This window comes from Acanthaster planci, linkage group LG20 (genome assembly GCF_054643075.1).
Source record: "Acanthaster planci isolate LZ-2023a linkage group LG20, COTS_SCS, whole genome shotgun sequence".
In the NCBI taxonomy this organism is placed as follows: Eukaryota; Metazoa; Echinodermata; class Asteroidea; order Valvatida; family Acanthasteridae; genus Acanthaster; species Acanthaster planci.
The window spans coordinates 4,078,920-4,091,054 of NC_141796.1; the positions used below are offsets into that span (position 1 = coordinate 4,078,920).

Genomic DNA, 12,135 nt, shown 5'->3' on the forward strand with positions numbered 1-12,135 from the left:
CGGACGCCATAATAGCCATCAGAAAGCAAAAACATGTCCAGAAAAGTTCACTTTAGGAGGGAAAACACCAAGTCGCTAACTTAGAAAACAACTAATCCTCAGACATTGTCAGACCAGTGTAAGGCCTCGGCCTACTCGTTTTGTGCACAGTGCAGTGGCGTTCGTATATGGAACTCTTTGAGAGGCCTAGTTACTAAGATTAGTGTGGAACTTACAAGTTACACCACAATAACCATGATAACTGACAACAATGTCAAGCTTATAATTATTAGTAATAATTATAAGCTTGACTTCGTTAATACATACCATCTCGTCGTGCATCACAGCCCCTGCCAATAATGTGTCAACCATTCGGTCATAAGCTAGGAGGGCGCTAGGCAGCAAGTGCACATTTTTTATGTTAGACTACGTACACTACATGTACGTAACGGTGCACGAATCCGTCGTCAGTACGTACAGGTACTATACAAAGTGCATGTGCCTTAATACATAGACTCGGTTCAAGAAGTCGGTAACTGAAATAGGAAAACAGGCACGTTTTGCTAGCATAATTACTACGCCACTGTTCATTTCACCAGACTGCTTTGCCATGAGTCGTCTGTGTGATTCGCGCAGCGTAGGACCATGGAGGTAAAAGTCCAGGAATAACATTGTGCTTTAATTAAAAAAAAAACTTCGATGCACAATTCAGATCAGACGAAAGCCCAGCTGTAGTGCCATCAAGTATTTATTTTCATACAATGAAGTATTTTTGTTCGGATTCGTTTTTATAAGTACACTTTTTCGAAGTTTGTTTTTCTGAAGTACTTTTTCAACTCCGTTTTGACGGGATGCCCTTTCTAAAGTTTGTTTGCAAAATATAACTTGTTCTTATGATGAGATGTAGTTCTGGAAATGTAATGTCAATTTTTGGAAACAAATTGTTTTTACGATATAGGCCTATCTTTTGATCAAGTTTGTTTTTATGACACATATCTTTTCCCGGTTAATTTTCAAGGGGCTCATATTTTGGAGGTTGAATGTATTTCTCACAAAACAAACTAAAAAAGTGTGTCTCGTAAAAAGATTTGTTTCCAAAAATTGAAACAATGTTTCTAACTATAGATATCATACAAACTAGAGAAAAAGTCTCGAACAAATAAACTTTGGAAATATATTTCTCGTCAAAACGGAGTTCGAAATACATGTTTCCTAAAATCAGACTTAAAAAAACTTCAATTTTTGAAAAAATAAATTTGAAGACAATACAGGGCTTTGTAATATCCAGAAATGTCCAATGTCAAAATAATGACACCCAATCAAGATGTACAACATAGGCCTATGCAGTGGCGTATAACTGGCCATATCGGTTAAATTTCGCTGGGGAAAGGGCTCTAGGGTGACCTCATCCATTGCGTTAGGTCATAGTAAAACAATGACTACTGACTAAGCCGACTTCTACCAGATTTTTTGTTCTCTGATTTCGGGGGGGGGAGGCCCGTGACTCGCGGCCCCACTCGGTTAAAATACATGTACACGTACGTCATTGCGTACAAGTACATGCTAGGTAAAAATCAAACCATGGAGGTTGGGAAACATTGTAATGGCTCCACCCGCGGAGATCCCTCTACTCTACGCTCTAACCCAAGCTTGATATCTTCCTAAACCGAGACAAAGTCATTTAAAACAAACACATGTACCAATAAACCCTTCAGAAGGGCATATAAGAGGTTTTATGAAACATTTCCACCACCATCCCTCGAAAAAAAATCGTCCTTCCCCTAAAATTTGGATCTGGATTTGTCCCTGATTTTCCTTTCCCACTTGAGCTCATCATGATGCACTTTGCTACTGTTTTTGCGTTTGTGTTAATGGTTATTTATGTTGGTCAAAACATAATGGCCGAGATAGATCCACGGGGATTATGCCATACGTCGCGCTTAAGTCGCTAGTCAATTCCGACGTGTTGCCCTTCCGCTTGCCACTTCAACTCCGCCGCAGTTGCCCATATAGTGGACTACCCTCTACCAGGCTCCTTTCTTGACGGTATATTCCTCCACTCCACGGTCCTCTGTTACACAGTGAAATAGGTCGTACCGCACCAGGTCTTGGAAACGAAGTAGTGGTCTTCCTCGAGAAGGAACTCCAGTGCTGACTTGCAGAGGATTAGCTTAGAAAGTCGATCCAATGCCATCCTACAGACATTCATGACCAAACCATCTGAGACGACCTTCTGTGAGGATAGTGCGCATACTCGCAGTTGCGTTGCAGCACTTCCACATTTGACACTAGATCCGACCATTTGACGCGTAGAATCCTCTCAGGAAGACAGAAGCTGTTAAGCCTGGCGATCTGCACTGCATAGGCAGACAAGTTCTCGGTCCCATACAGCAGTGTAGACAGAACACCTGCTTTGTAGACTGCGATCTTTGTCTTCAACCTAAGCTTCCTGTTACCCCACACGCGCCTCCTGAGTCGACCCAAACGACTCACAGCTCTGCCAATGCGTCTATTGAGATCTGTCTCCCAGATACTCGTACGTGCCAGTGAGACGCATGACCCGAGGTAACAGAACTCGCGATCGTCTACCACTGACAAGTTCTTCCCATTATAGGTAAGAACACTTCAGTATGGAGCCTGATTCTCTACTTCTTGGCACATGATAATTGCCTTTGTCTCGCTGAACGTTAGACCAAACACTGCAAAGGAGGTAGTGAAATGAGGGAGCACTGAGGGTGCCGAGTGAGCGACTACCGCAACATCGTCAGCAAACAAAAGGACCCTAACAGTGAAGTGAGACAACTTAGTCTTAGCTCGGATTCGTTGGATATTGAAAAGCCCGCTGTCGAAACGAGAGTGCAAGTAGATTCCCAAGGTATTTATAGCAACTGTGATCATGTGACGCAGAAACTTCAAGACAGCTGCTAGAAGTCAGGGTTCAAGGGTCTCAACAGAAGCTTCTTTTATTCGCAAGGCTACATGACATACATGGCACATGTGTCACTTCTTCGCTTAGCTCCTGATTTAAACTCATTTCTAAGCTCCATCCTAGTTCCATGTTCTCAGCGTCTATATTGTAGTTCCTATAGGTTCCATGCAGAGCTCCGTGAAAACTAACAATAAAGAGTAATAAAGATTTCCATAAACATGTGTGAAAGGACATCACATATGCACGTAACATGAACACAAATACATGTACTATCACATGACCTACATGTAGGCTACAGTATATCAACTATCCACGAGTGTGAAGTAAAATCTGGCACAAAAATTCCCTAACTTAAACCAAACCAATAAAGTAATCTCTCCATATAAAGGAAAACAAGTTATTTACCTCCTTGAATCCTCTAAGGTCCATCAAAGGGGTACACTGGATAAAATTCAATCACAAAGTATTTACGATAACTTGGAGAAATGGCATGATCAACTTCCAAAAGCATGAGGTGATTTGTTTGTTTGAACAGCATCTGTGTACTCCACTTAATAACTGCACGAGGGCGCTATAACAGTATGACTAGTCTGCATTAACATGGCTCCCCAAAATTAGTACTATAACTCTAATTTTCAAAACACAGAAACATTAAACAACAACTTGTACGTTGAAAGACCCTTGAATTACTAAACAATTAACTAGTTAAAACTACACTTAATTAACTAACTAGTACTACGTTCTTGGCAAAAGTACGCATAGTAGCAACAAGGTTCAATCTGATTCCTTGGTGTGCTGAGTTGTTTTACTTAGGCTCCTCGACGGGGAACTCTCCGGTATCCTTGTTTGTGACAAGCAGGACTAGCTTCTGCACTGGACGTTCCAAGTATCTTTTGGGATGCGTCTGCTTGCCTTCTACGTCGAGCAATGGGTCGCCTAGAAGAAGACGTGCACTACGCACTAGACCATCTTTTCCTGGAAAGACGTCCTTGACACGGCCCAGTTGCCACCTGTTGCGAGGGAGCGTGTCATCCTTAACAAGCACTATGTCATCAACTTCAAGGTTGGGGTGTGGACGGATCCACTTTTGCCTCAACTGCAATGTCTGGATGTATTCCTTTCTCCAGCGGTTCCAGAATTCATTTGCAAGGAACTGGACTCGACGCCACCTTTTCTTCGAGTAGAGATCAGTGCTTTGGAAACATCCAGGTGGTGGTAAAACCAATGTTGACTTCATAGTCAGCAAGTGATTCGGTGTTAAGGGAGCGAGTGAGGTTGGGTCGTTCAGGTTATCGATGGTCAGAGGTCTGCTATTTATGATGGCAGCTGCTTCTGTCATGAGAGTCCTCAGTGACTCGTCGTCGAGATGAGATCCCAGTTGATCCATTAGGGACGAGAGTACTCTTCGTACCGAGCGGATTTGCCTCTCCCATACTCCTCCTGTATGACTCGCCGTTGGTATATTCGTCTTGAATTCAACTAGGTCGCAGTTCTGCTTGATTAGGAACTTTCTGACATGATCGGTGTTCATCTCTTTCAGGGCTTCATTGAGCTCTGATCGTGTTCCAACAAAGTTGGTGCCCTGGTCACATCTCAGTTGTCGGATAGGTCCTCGAATGGCGATGAATCTACGCAACGCATTGATAAAGACATCAGTACTAAGTGCAGTCGTGGTCTCGATATGGATTGCTCGGGAACTCATACAGGTGAAAAGAACGCCATATCTTTTGAGCTCCTTGCGGCCTTCCTTTATGTACCATGGCCCAAACAGATCTACACCGCAATATGTGAAGGGAGGAGCAGGTTCAAGTCGGTCTTCAGGCAGATTTGCCATCTTCTGTTCTATGACTGGTTTGTACAGCTTTCTACATTTGACACACTTAGAGATGATGCTGGATACCGCAGAGCTGCAACCAATGATCCAATAGCCGCTTGACCTGATCTGGTTAGTGGTCATACTTCGTCCTTGATGACCTGCTACTTCATGGCAGTGTCGGATTATCAGGTCGGTGATGTGATGATTTCTCGGGAGTATCGCCGGGTGCTTGAAGTTGGGAGGAAGGTCAGCCCTCTTGATACGTCCCCCAACTCGCATTACGCCATCTTCATCGATGAACGGGTCCAGTCTATACAGACAGCTTGTCTTTCTCATGGCTTTGTTTCGGACCCCAGCTGTCTGTCGATCCACGCAGTTGCTGCTGACATCCAGTGACTCCAAAATCTTCATTTCCCCTGCGAAGGAATGTCTTTGAAGGAGACGAATGATCTCAACTTCTGATTGACAGAGCTCTTCAACTGTAGCTGGTTCATAGAGAGGGATTGGTCTTTCCTGCGGTGTTTGGATTGGCTTGATCGTTTGTCCTCTCTTGATGAGGCGAGCTTTCAGGCGCTGTTTCAGCTTGAGACAGATTGCTACTGCTCCCTTGACCCGATGCCATTGTGAGAATCTTTCCAGGCGTTCTAACATAGAATGCTTCGGAGATGAATGTGTGGAGAATGCTTGCACTTTCTTCACTTCAGGATCGTCAGAAGAGACTGTTGGACTGCAAGCCTCGATTTCGATTGGAACGTCCCTTTCTTGTAGAAATGCAGGACCATGTAGCCACCTTGATTGATTGACCAATTCGTTTGCACACAGGCCTCTGGAGCCATCATCTGCTGGGTTGGCCTCTGAGCGTACATGTCTCCACTGGTTTGGTTCGGTTTGGTCCCGGATTTGTTGCACCCTGTTTGCCACGAAGGTGTGGAATCTACGGGCGTCGTTGGCTATATATCCTAGGACAACTTGGCTGTCCGTCCAGAAAACCTCACTGTATTCCTTATAGTCAAGCTCCTTCTGTAGAAGTGCACTGACTCGCACGGATACAACTGCTGCATTGAGTTCTAAGCGAGGGATCGTGACAGTCTTCAACGGGCAGACTCTACACTTGCCCATCACCAGGGCACAGTGGACTCTTCCTTCAGTATCTTGAAGTCGTAGATATGAACACTGTGCATATCCTGTGTTACTGGCATCGGAGAAATGATGAACTTCAATGGATTTCACATCTCCAAAGTCCTCTGGCCGAAAACATCTCGATACCTTTAGGTCTTGAAGATGAATCAGGCTGCTCCGCCATTGCTCCCATCGAGATCTTACAGGGTCTGGGAGTGGATCATCCCAGTCAGCTTGATCTTTGCAGAGGCTCTGCAAAATCTGTTTTCCGACGAGTACGACAGGAGCTACTAGTCCCAGTGGGTCATAGACAGAGCAGACAGTCGATAGAACTCCACGTTTTGTCAGTGGCTGATCCTTCAAAGTGATGCGAAACTGGAAGGTATCTGATTCGATACACCACTGAATTCCAAGGGCTCTCTCAACTGGCAAGGAATCAAATCGAAGGTCGAGATCCTTAATCCCCTTTGCACGGTCTTCCAGTGCAACTGCATCGATGACCTCTACAGAATTACTAACAAACTTATGGAGACGCAGGCCACCTCGTTTGCAAAGATCCTTTGTCTTCTGGATCAGGTCAGTTGCCTCGTGTTTGGTTGGAACGGAGATCAACCCATCATCCACATAGAAATTTCGTCGCACGAAGTTGGCTGCTGCAGACCCACACTCTGTCTCAAAGTCATCAGCTATCTGTCTCAGGCCAAAGTTTGCGCATCCCGGAGATGATGTAGCCCCGAACAGATGCACTTTCATACGAAACACATGAGGATCTCCTTCACAGCATCCATTGCTCCACCACAAGAACCGAAGAAAGTTACGATGTTCCGCATCGACTTGGAACTGGTAGAACATCTTTTCAACATCGCATATGAGTGCAACAGGTTCTCTTCTGAATCTGCACAGTACACCTACAAGGGCATTAGTAAGGTCGGGACCTTGTAGAAGGTGATCGTTGAGACACACTCCGTGGTATCTAGCACTACAGTCAAAAACTACCCTGATCTTTTCAGGCTTCTTGGTGTGGTATACCCCATGGTGAGGTATGTACCACACATGACCGCTGTCTTCATAGGCTACCTCGGATTCTGGAACACGTTCAGCATAACCGTTTTCGATGATATCCTGCATGAAAGAACAGTAGTCTCGATGGTAGCTTTGATCCCTTGCAAAGCGTGACTTTAACTGGTCCAAGCGGCGAACAGCTTGCATCTTATTGTTCGGCAGTTTAGGAGGTTCAGTCCCCTTGAAAGGAAGTGGCATGATGTAATGACCATCCGGTTGCTGGCGGATCCCTTCCTGCATCTTCTTCATGAACTTGCGGTCATCAATCGAAACTGGAACGTCGCATGACTTTCTCTCTGAGAAGTCGAGTTCCATCATCTCAACAATCCCCGAAGGTTTGATGACTTCCTTGACATGTGTTCTAAATGCAAGCAGGACTTGGTCTCTCACGGTGTTCATGCCAACTTGACATTCTGCCTTGGATAACGTTGTCGGGTTCTCGCATGCAAGAATTCTATGGCTCACTCCCACTTGATCGGATTCATTCTCTCTCAGGTCTGGGTCGACAATTCCTATAATTCCCCAACCAAGGTCTGTCCTTTGACCATACGGCTCATTGTCGACTGGCGCAATCACTTCACGAGGGGCAAGGGCTTGTGGGCAATTGTATCCGATTAGGATTCCAACTTCGCAATCAGCCACCGGCATGAGTTCCCTTGCTATCTTGTCCAAGTGGGGCCAGCGTCTTGCCATGTCTGCTGTAGGTATATGTGTGCGGTTAGCTGGCATGATGCCTCTTGTGTATGCCGTAGGGAGCGTTATTCTCAGATTACTGTCATATCCTCTCACTTGTAGTCCTCTGATCTTCCGAGATTCTACTCGCTGATTAGATGAGAACATTGTGGATAGCAGTAGCTGGACCTTAGGTCCATCGAGTCCGAGTGCATCACAGGTATCATCTAAGATAAATGTGGTGTCCGATTGCGTGTCCAGGAGTGCGTACACAAGTCTCTCCTGATTGGGCGTGTCAGAATGTGACACCCATACCGGCACGATCATCGAACTCTTTCCTTGTACGCAGGTGTCACTGAAGTTGTTCACTCTTGTGTGTGAACTCGTTGAAGCTACCACTGGCTTGGGTGGTTCACTCTCTGGCTTCGGGTTTGGGGCTGGAGTTTCCTTGACATCACCATGAAGTGAAGTTGGGTGTCGTCGTTTGCATGTCTGACAGGTTTTTCTCTGCCGGCACTGCTTCGATCTGTGGCCTTGAGTTAAGCAGGCGAAGCAGAGACCCCTTTTCATCACAAATTGTTTCCTCTCTTCAAGCGTCTTGGAAAGGAAACTTCGACAGTCGTCAAGCTGATGACTCCTTTTCTCACAAAGTAGACAAACTTCATCTTGAAAACCCCCTTTTCGTTTTGTCTCAGTCGCAGTAGAGAACGTGCTAGCTCCTGCAGCTCTCTTTGATTCCTTTCTGGCACTTCTAGCATCTTGCTTCGTACTCTCACTCGAGGGTCTTTCCGCTTTGAGGGACTGGAGTGAAGTTACAGGGTCGCAGGCAAGATCAGCTTCTTTCACAACAAACTTGACGAATTCCGTGTAGGGGGGAGATTTGTTGTGTTTTTCCTTCCATTCTTGCGCCTTTCGACCCCATCTTGGTACAAGCCAGTCTGGAAGTTTAGCAAGCAGTTTTCGGTTTTCCCTGTCATCATTGAGTATGTTCAGATTCTCGTTCGTCTTCATCGCAGATTCGCATTGTCGCAGGAAGTCAGCTAGATTTCGCAAACCCTTGCCATCTCTGGGGGCTATTTTGGGCCATGTGTCTAGCTTGTCTCTGAATGCGTTGGCAATGACGAACGGATCACCATATCTCTTCTGTAGCAGGGCCTTGGCCTGGTCAAAGGCATCGTCACTTGATAGGATGAGGAATCCGTCAACTGCTTCCTTTGCTGGTCCAGTCAAATATCTCTTCAAGTAGTGTAGCCTTTCCGAGGGGGGCACACCTCTTTTCTCAATTAATGTTTCAAAGCTGATTCTCCAACTGGGATATTTCAGCGGGTCGCCTGAAAACACACCGGGCTCTGGCGGGGGAAGACGACTCAAGTTCAGCTGATTGGCAAAGACTTTGGCCAGGTCACTCAAGTCGTTTCTGTCATCTCCTGCCAGCGTTGAATTCTTTGGTTTCTCAGGGATTTCATCTGAATTTGCTTGGTGTTCAGATCCCGACAATGGTGGGGACTCATCTGCTAGGCCTGCATTGTCGTGGCAGTTGGGCAATGACTGCACATATTCCCTTACCATTGTGTCACGATTTTCAACCTCTCCAATTTCTTCAATGTCAGAGTTGACAAATTCTTCATTTAGAACCGTGTCTATGGCACGTATTCTGGCTTGGGTAGCACAGAGGTTACGCATTGTTTGCAATTTGGCAAGCTCAGCATGATTTTTTTCTATTTCTGCCCTCTTTTCTGCCTCAGCATCAGCAAATTCTAATTGAGCCTTCAAAGCTGCTGCTTCTGCTGCCAGTGCGGCCTTTGTAGATGTAATCGACGAACGAGAGGAATTTGTCCGGATGCTTCGGTGGGAGTGTCGTGATGACATTCTAGAACGCTTTTCAAAGTGTTCAGATTGTGCCGCTTCCTGTGTCAGGTTGTGATCTGCTCCTGATGCACGAAGCTTGTCACTACTGGTTTCGGTAGGGGAAACTGGATTCGCAGCTGTGCCTGACATGTTAGTATCGGGTGTCTCGGCCATGAAGGGAATGGGCATATGTTCCTGTTCCAATTTCTCTTGTTCTCCGGTGGCAGACATGATGGCGCATGTACATGTACCTGTTCCTAAAAACTGCAAATTACTAAGTGGGAAATAGGTACCGCAAGTTATACACACATGTACATGTAAATATACCAGTGCTGATCAAAATTGGTTGCCACTAAGTACGCAAATTTCTAATTTAGGAATAGGCAATCAGCACTAGTAAACAGCACTTAAGTACTTAAGTATTTCGCAAATTACAACATGCTCACCTGCAGTGAGAAACAGAATTAACTGGCAAGAATTCTTCATGACGATTCAAAATGGCAAGAAAATTTACATGGCAACATGCGAAAGTACACGTGAATCTTCAATACAAATATGTACACTTTTGTAAGGAATCAAATGAGGTTACAAGTTTCGTCGATTTCACAGGACGTCATGACAACTCACAAGCAAGTCTAGATTCATATAAGACATGTAAATCAGGGCGAAATGCAGTTTACGAATGTCTCAAAATGAATTCATACGACATGGCAAACAGTACGTGTTCAAAGTTTATAACGGAAGAGTTCCTTGAGCGATGTTGCAAATTCTAGTTCGTCTTCTCGGTAGGTTGGCGGCAGCCTGCTGTATGATGCATTTCGTCCTGTTCGTCTGATGTTAGCCCAATGTATGACGCAGCAGGCCTTGTACTAAGATGTCAATCCAGATGTACAATGCAATGGCCTCCGGTAGTACAATCAAACTCCGATGCATGATACGCCAGCACCTGGTAGTATGAACTCCAACTGATGATACGGAAGCCCCCTAGTAGTAGTATCTGACGTGTAACCAATGTGTATTCGATGACCCAATGTCCGATGAACGGAGTTTTCACTATAGCAACTGTGATCATGTGACGCAGAAACTTCAAGACAGCTGCTAGAAGTCAGGGTTCAAGGGTCTCAACAGAAGCTTCTTTTATTCGCAAGGCTACATGACATACATGGCACATGTGTCACTTCTTCGCTTAGCTCCTGATTTAAACTCATTTCTAAGCTCCATCCTAGTTCCATGTTCTCAGCGTCTATATTGTAGTTCCTATAGGTTCCATGCAGAGCTCCGTGAAAACTAACAATAAAGAGTAATAAAGATTTCCATAAACATGTGTGAAAGGACATCACATATGCACGTAACATGAACACAAATACATGTACTATCACATGACCTACATGTAGGCTACAGTATATCAACTATCCACGAGTGTGAAGTAAAATCTGGCACAAAAATTCCCTAACTTAAACCAAACCAATAAAGTAATCTCTCCATATAAAGGAAAACAAGTTATTTACCTCCTTGAATCCTCTAAGGTCCATCAAAGGGGTACACTGGATAAAATTCAATCACAAAGTATTTACGATAACTTGGAGAAATGGCATGATCAACTTCCAAAAGCATGAGGTGATTTGTTTGTTTGAACAGCATCTGTGTACTCCACTTAATAACTGCACGAGGGCGCTATAACAGTATGACTAGTCTGCATTAACAGTATTGTTACAAAAAGCATGGTTTAAGAGGTATGAGAAGTAGATGTTGAAGAGACATGGCGCCATCACGCAGTCCTGCTTAACTTCACATCTGACAGAGAAGATGTCAGATACACATGCCGTTGAAGGAGATCCCGTCATGAAATGACCCGACATCTTGAGTGCATCGCTTGCAGGGCAGTCAATCTTCTCAAGTACGCTCTGCATAAACCTGAGCTCGATTTACTGTGTCGAATGATTTTGTGAGGTCCTAAAAGCGATGCAGAGATCCACATGCTTTTCCCTACCTTTTTTTGGTAGCTGACGACACGGTGTTGTAGTTGAGACCTGGAAGTCCAAGACCGAGACCTAATGACCCAAGACCTCAAGACCTTGTATGTAAAGCATGCAATAAAAGAATTGAAAAGAATTACAAAAACACGTATCATGTGCAACAAGGGAAATATAACTTTTTATTGACATCAAGACAGCTTCCTTGTAGACTTAAAACATTAGTAAAGTTAATTAACAATAATTTAATCCTTGCCATGTTTATAATTTTCTCAAGACAACCCTGCTCTGTTGCATCCAACATAATCCAGCACAATTGAGGTATGCAACCTGACTAAAACAACTGACTATGCACTTGAGGACAAAACATTAGAATGAATTAGAAACAGTTAGAAGCTAGAATGACTCAAACTGTACTCAAATATATGTACATGTCAAGTTTTTCTGCTGAGGTGCCTCGTCAATGCTGAACTTCTTCCGGGTCTCTCTGAAATCCCGATTCGTTACAGGACAGAATTTACACACTGCGGAGTGTTTTTGTTGCCAGCTTTGCTGTCCATGTAGGCCGTCTTTAAAACTATTAAGCGTATAGTGGCAAATTTACATGACATCTCCGATTACTTACCAAGTTGTGTGGCGGTGTCAGCAACTTAGCGAAGAGGCAAAATTTTATCACAATACAGTGTACTCTACAGTGTAAATAAAACACGGTCTCTAGTCGAGTGTAATCGATTCTG

General features: G+C 44.5%; 2 protein-coding genes across 8 annotated transcripts in view; both read right to left on the bottom strand.

Annotated features, from left to right (window-relative positions):
- lrriq1 (leucine rich repeats and IQ motif containing 1) overlaps positions 1–441 on the bottom strand; it is a 47,746-nt gene extending 47,305 nt beyond the window's left edge. For 2 of the 5 annotated variants that reach the window (XM_087130756.1, XM_087130753.1), the window contains exon 1: positions 307–441. The gene's annotated coding sequence lies outside the window, so the exon portion shown is untranslated. The remainder of the gene's footprint in view (positions 1–306) is intronic. The other 3 variants (XM_087130755.1, XM_087130757.1, XM_087130752.1) reach the window with 3 other exon arrangements.
- A 2,475-nt stretch (positions 442–2,916) lies between these two features.
- Positions 2,917–11,146, bottom strand: LOC147795853 (uncharacterized). Of its 3 annotated transcripts, none has more exons than XM_087130751.1 (3): positions 10,934–11,146; positions 3,314–10,712; positions 2,917–3,092 (listed from the first exon to the last, which is right to left on the bottom strand). In XM_087130751.1, exon 2 carries the CDS (start codon positions 9,654–9,656, stop codon positions 3,714–3,716), a length of 5,943 nt encoding a protein of 1,980 aa, XP_086986877.1. In that variant the 5' UTR covers positions 9,657–10,712; positions 10,934–11,146; the 3' UTR covers positions 2,917–3,092; positions 3,314–3,713. The 3 variants fall into 3 exon arrangements, with proteins under 3 accessions (XP_086986877.1, XP_086986876.1, XP_086986875.1); XM_087130750.1 differs by lacking the exon at positions 10,934–11,146 and having other exon boundaries at positions 3,314–9,699; positions 10,053–10,926; XM_087130749.1 differs by lacking the exon at positions 10,934–11,146 and having other exon boundaries at positions 3,314–10,926.
- Positions 11,147–12,135: the final 989 nt, after the last annotated feature.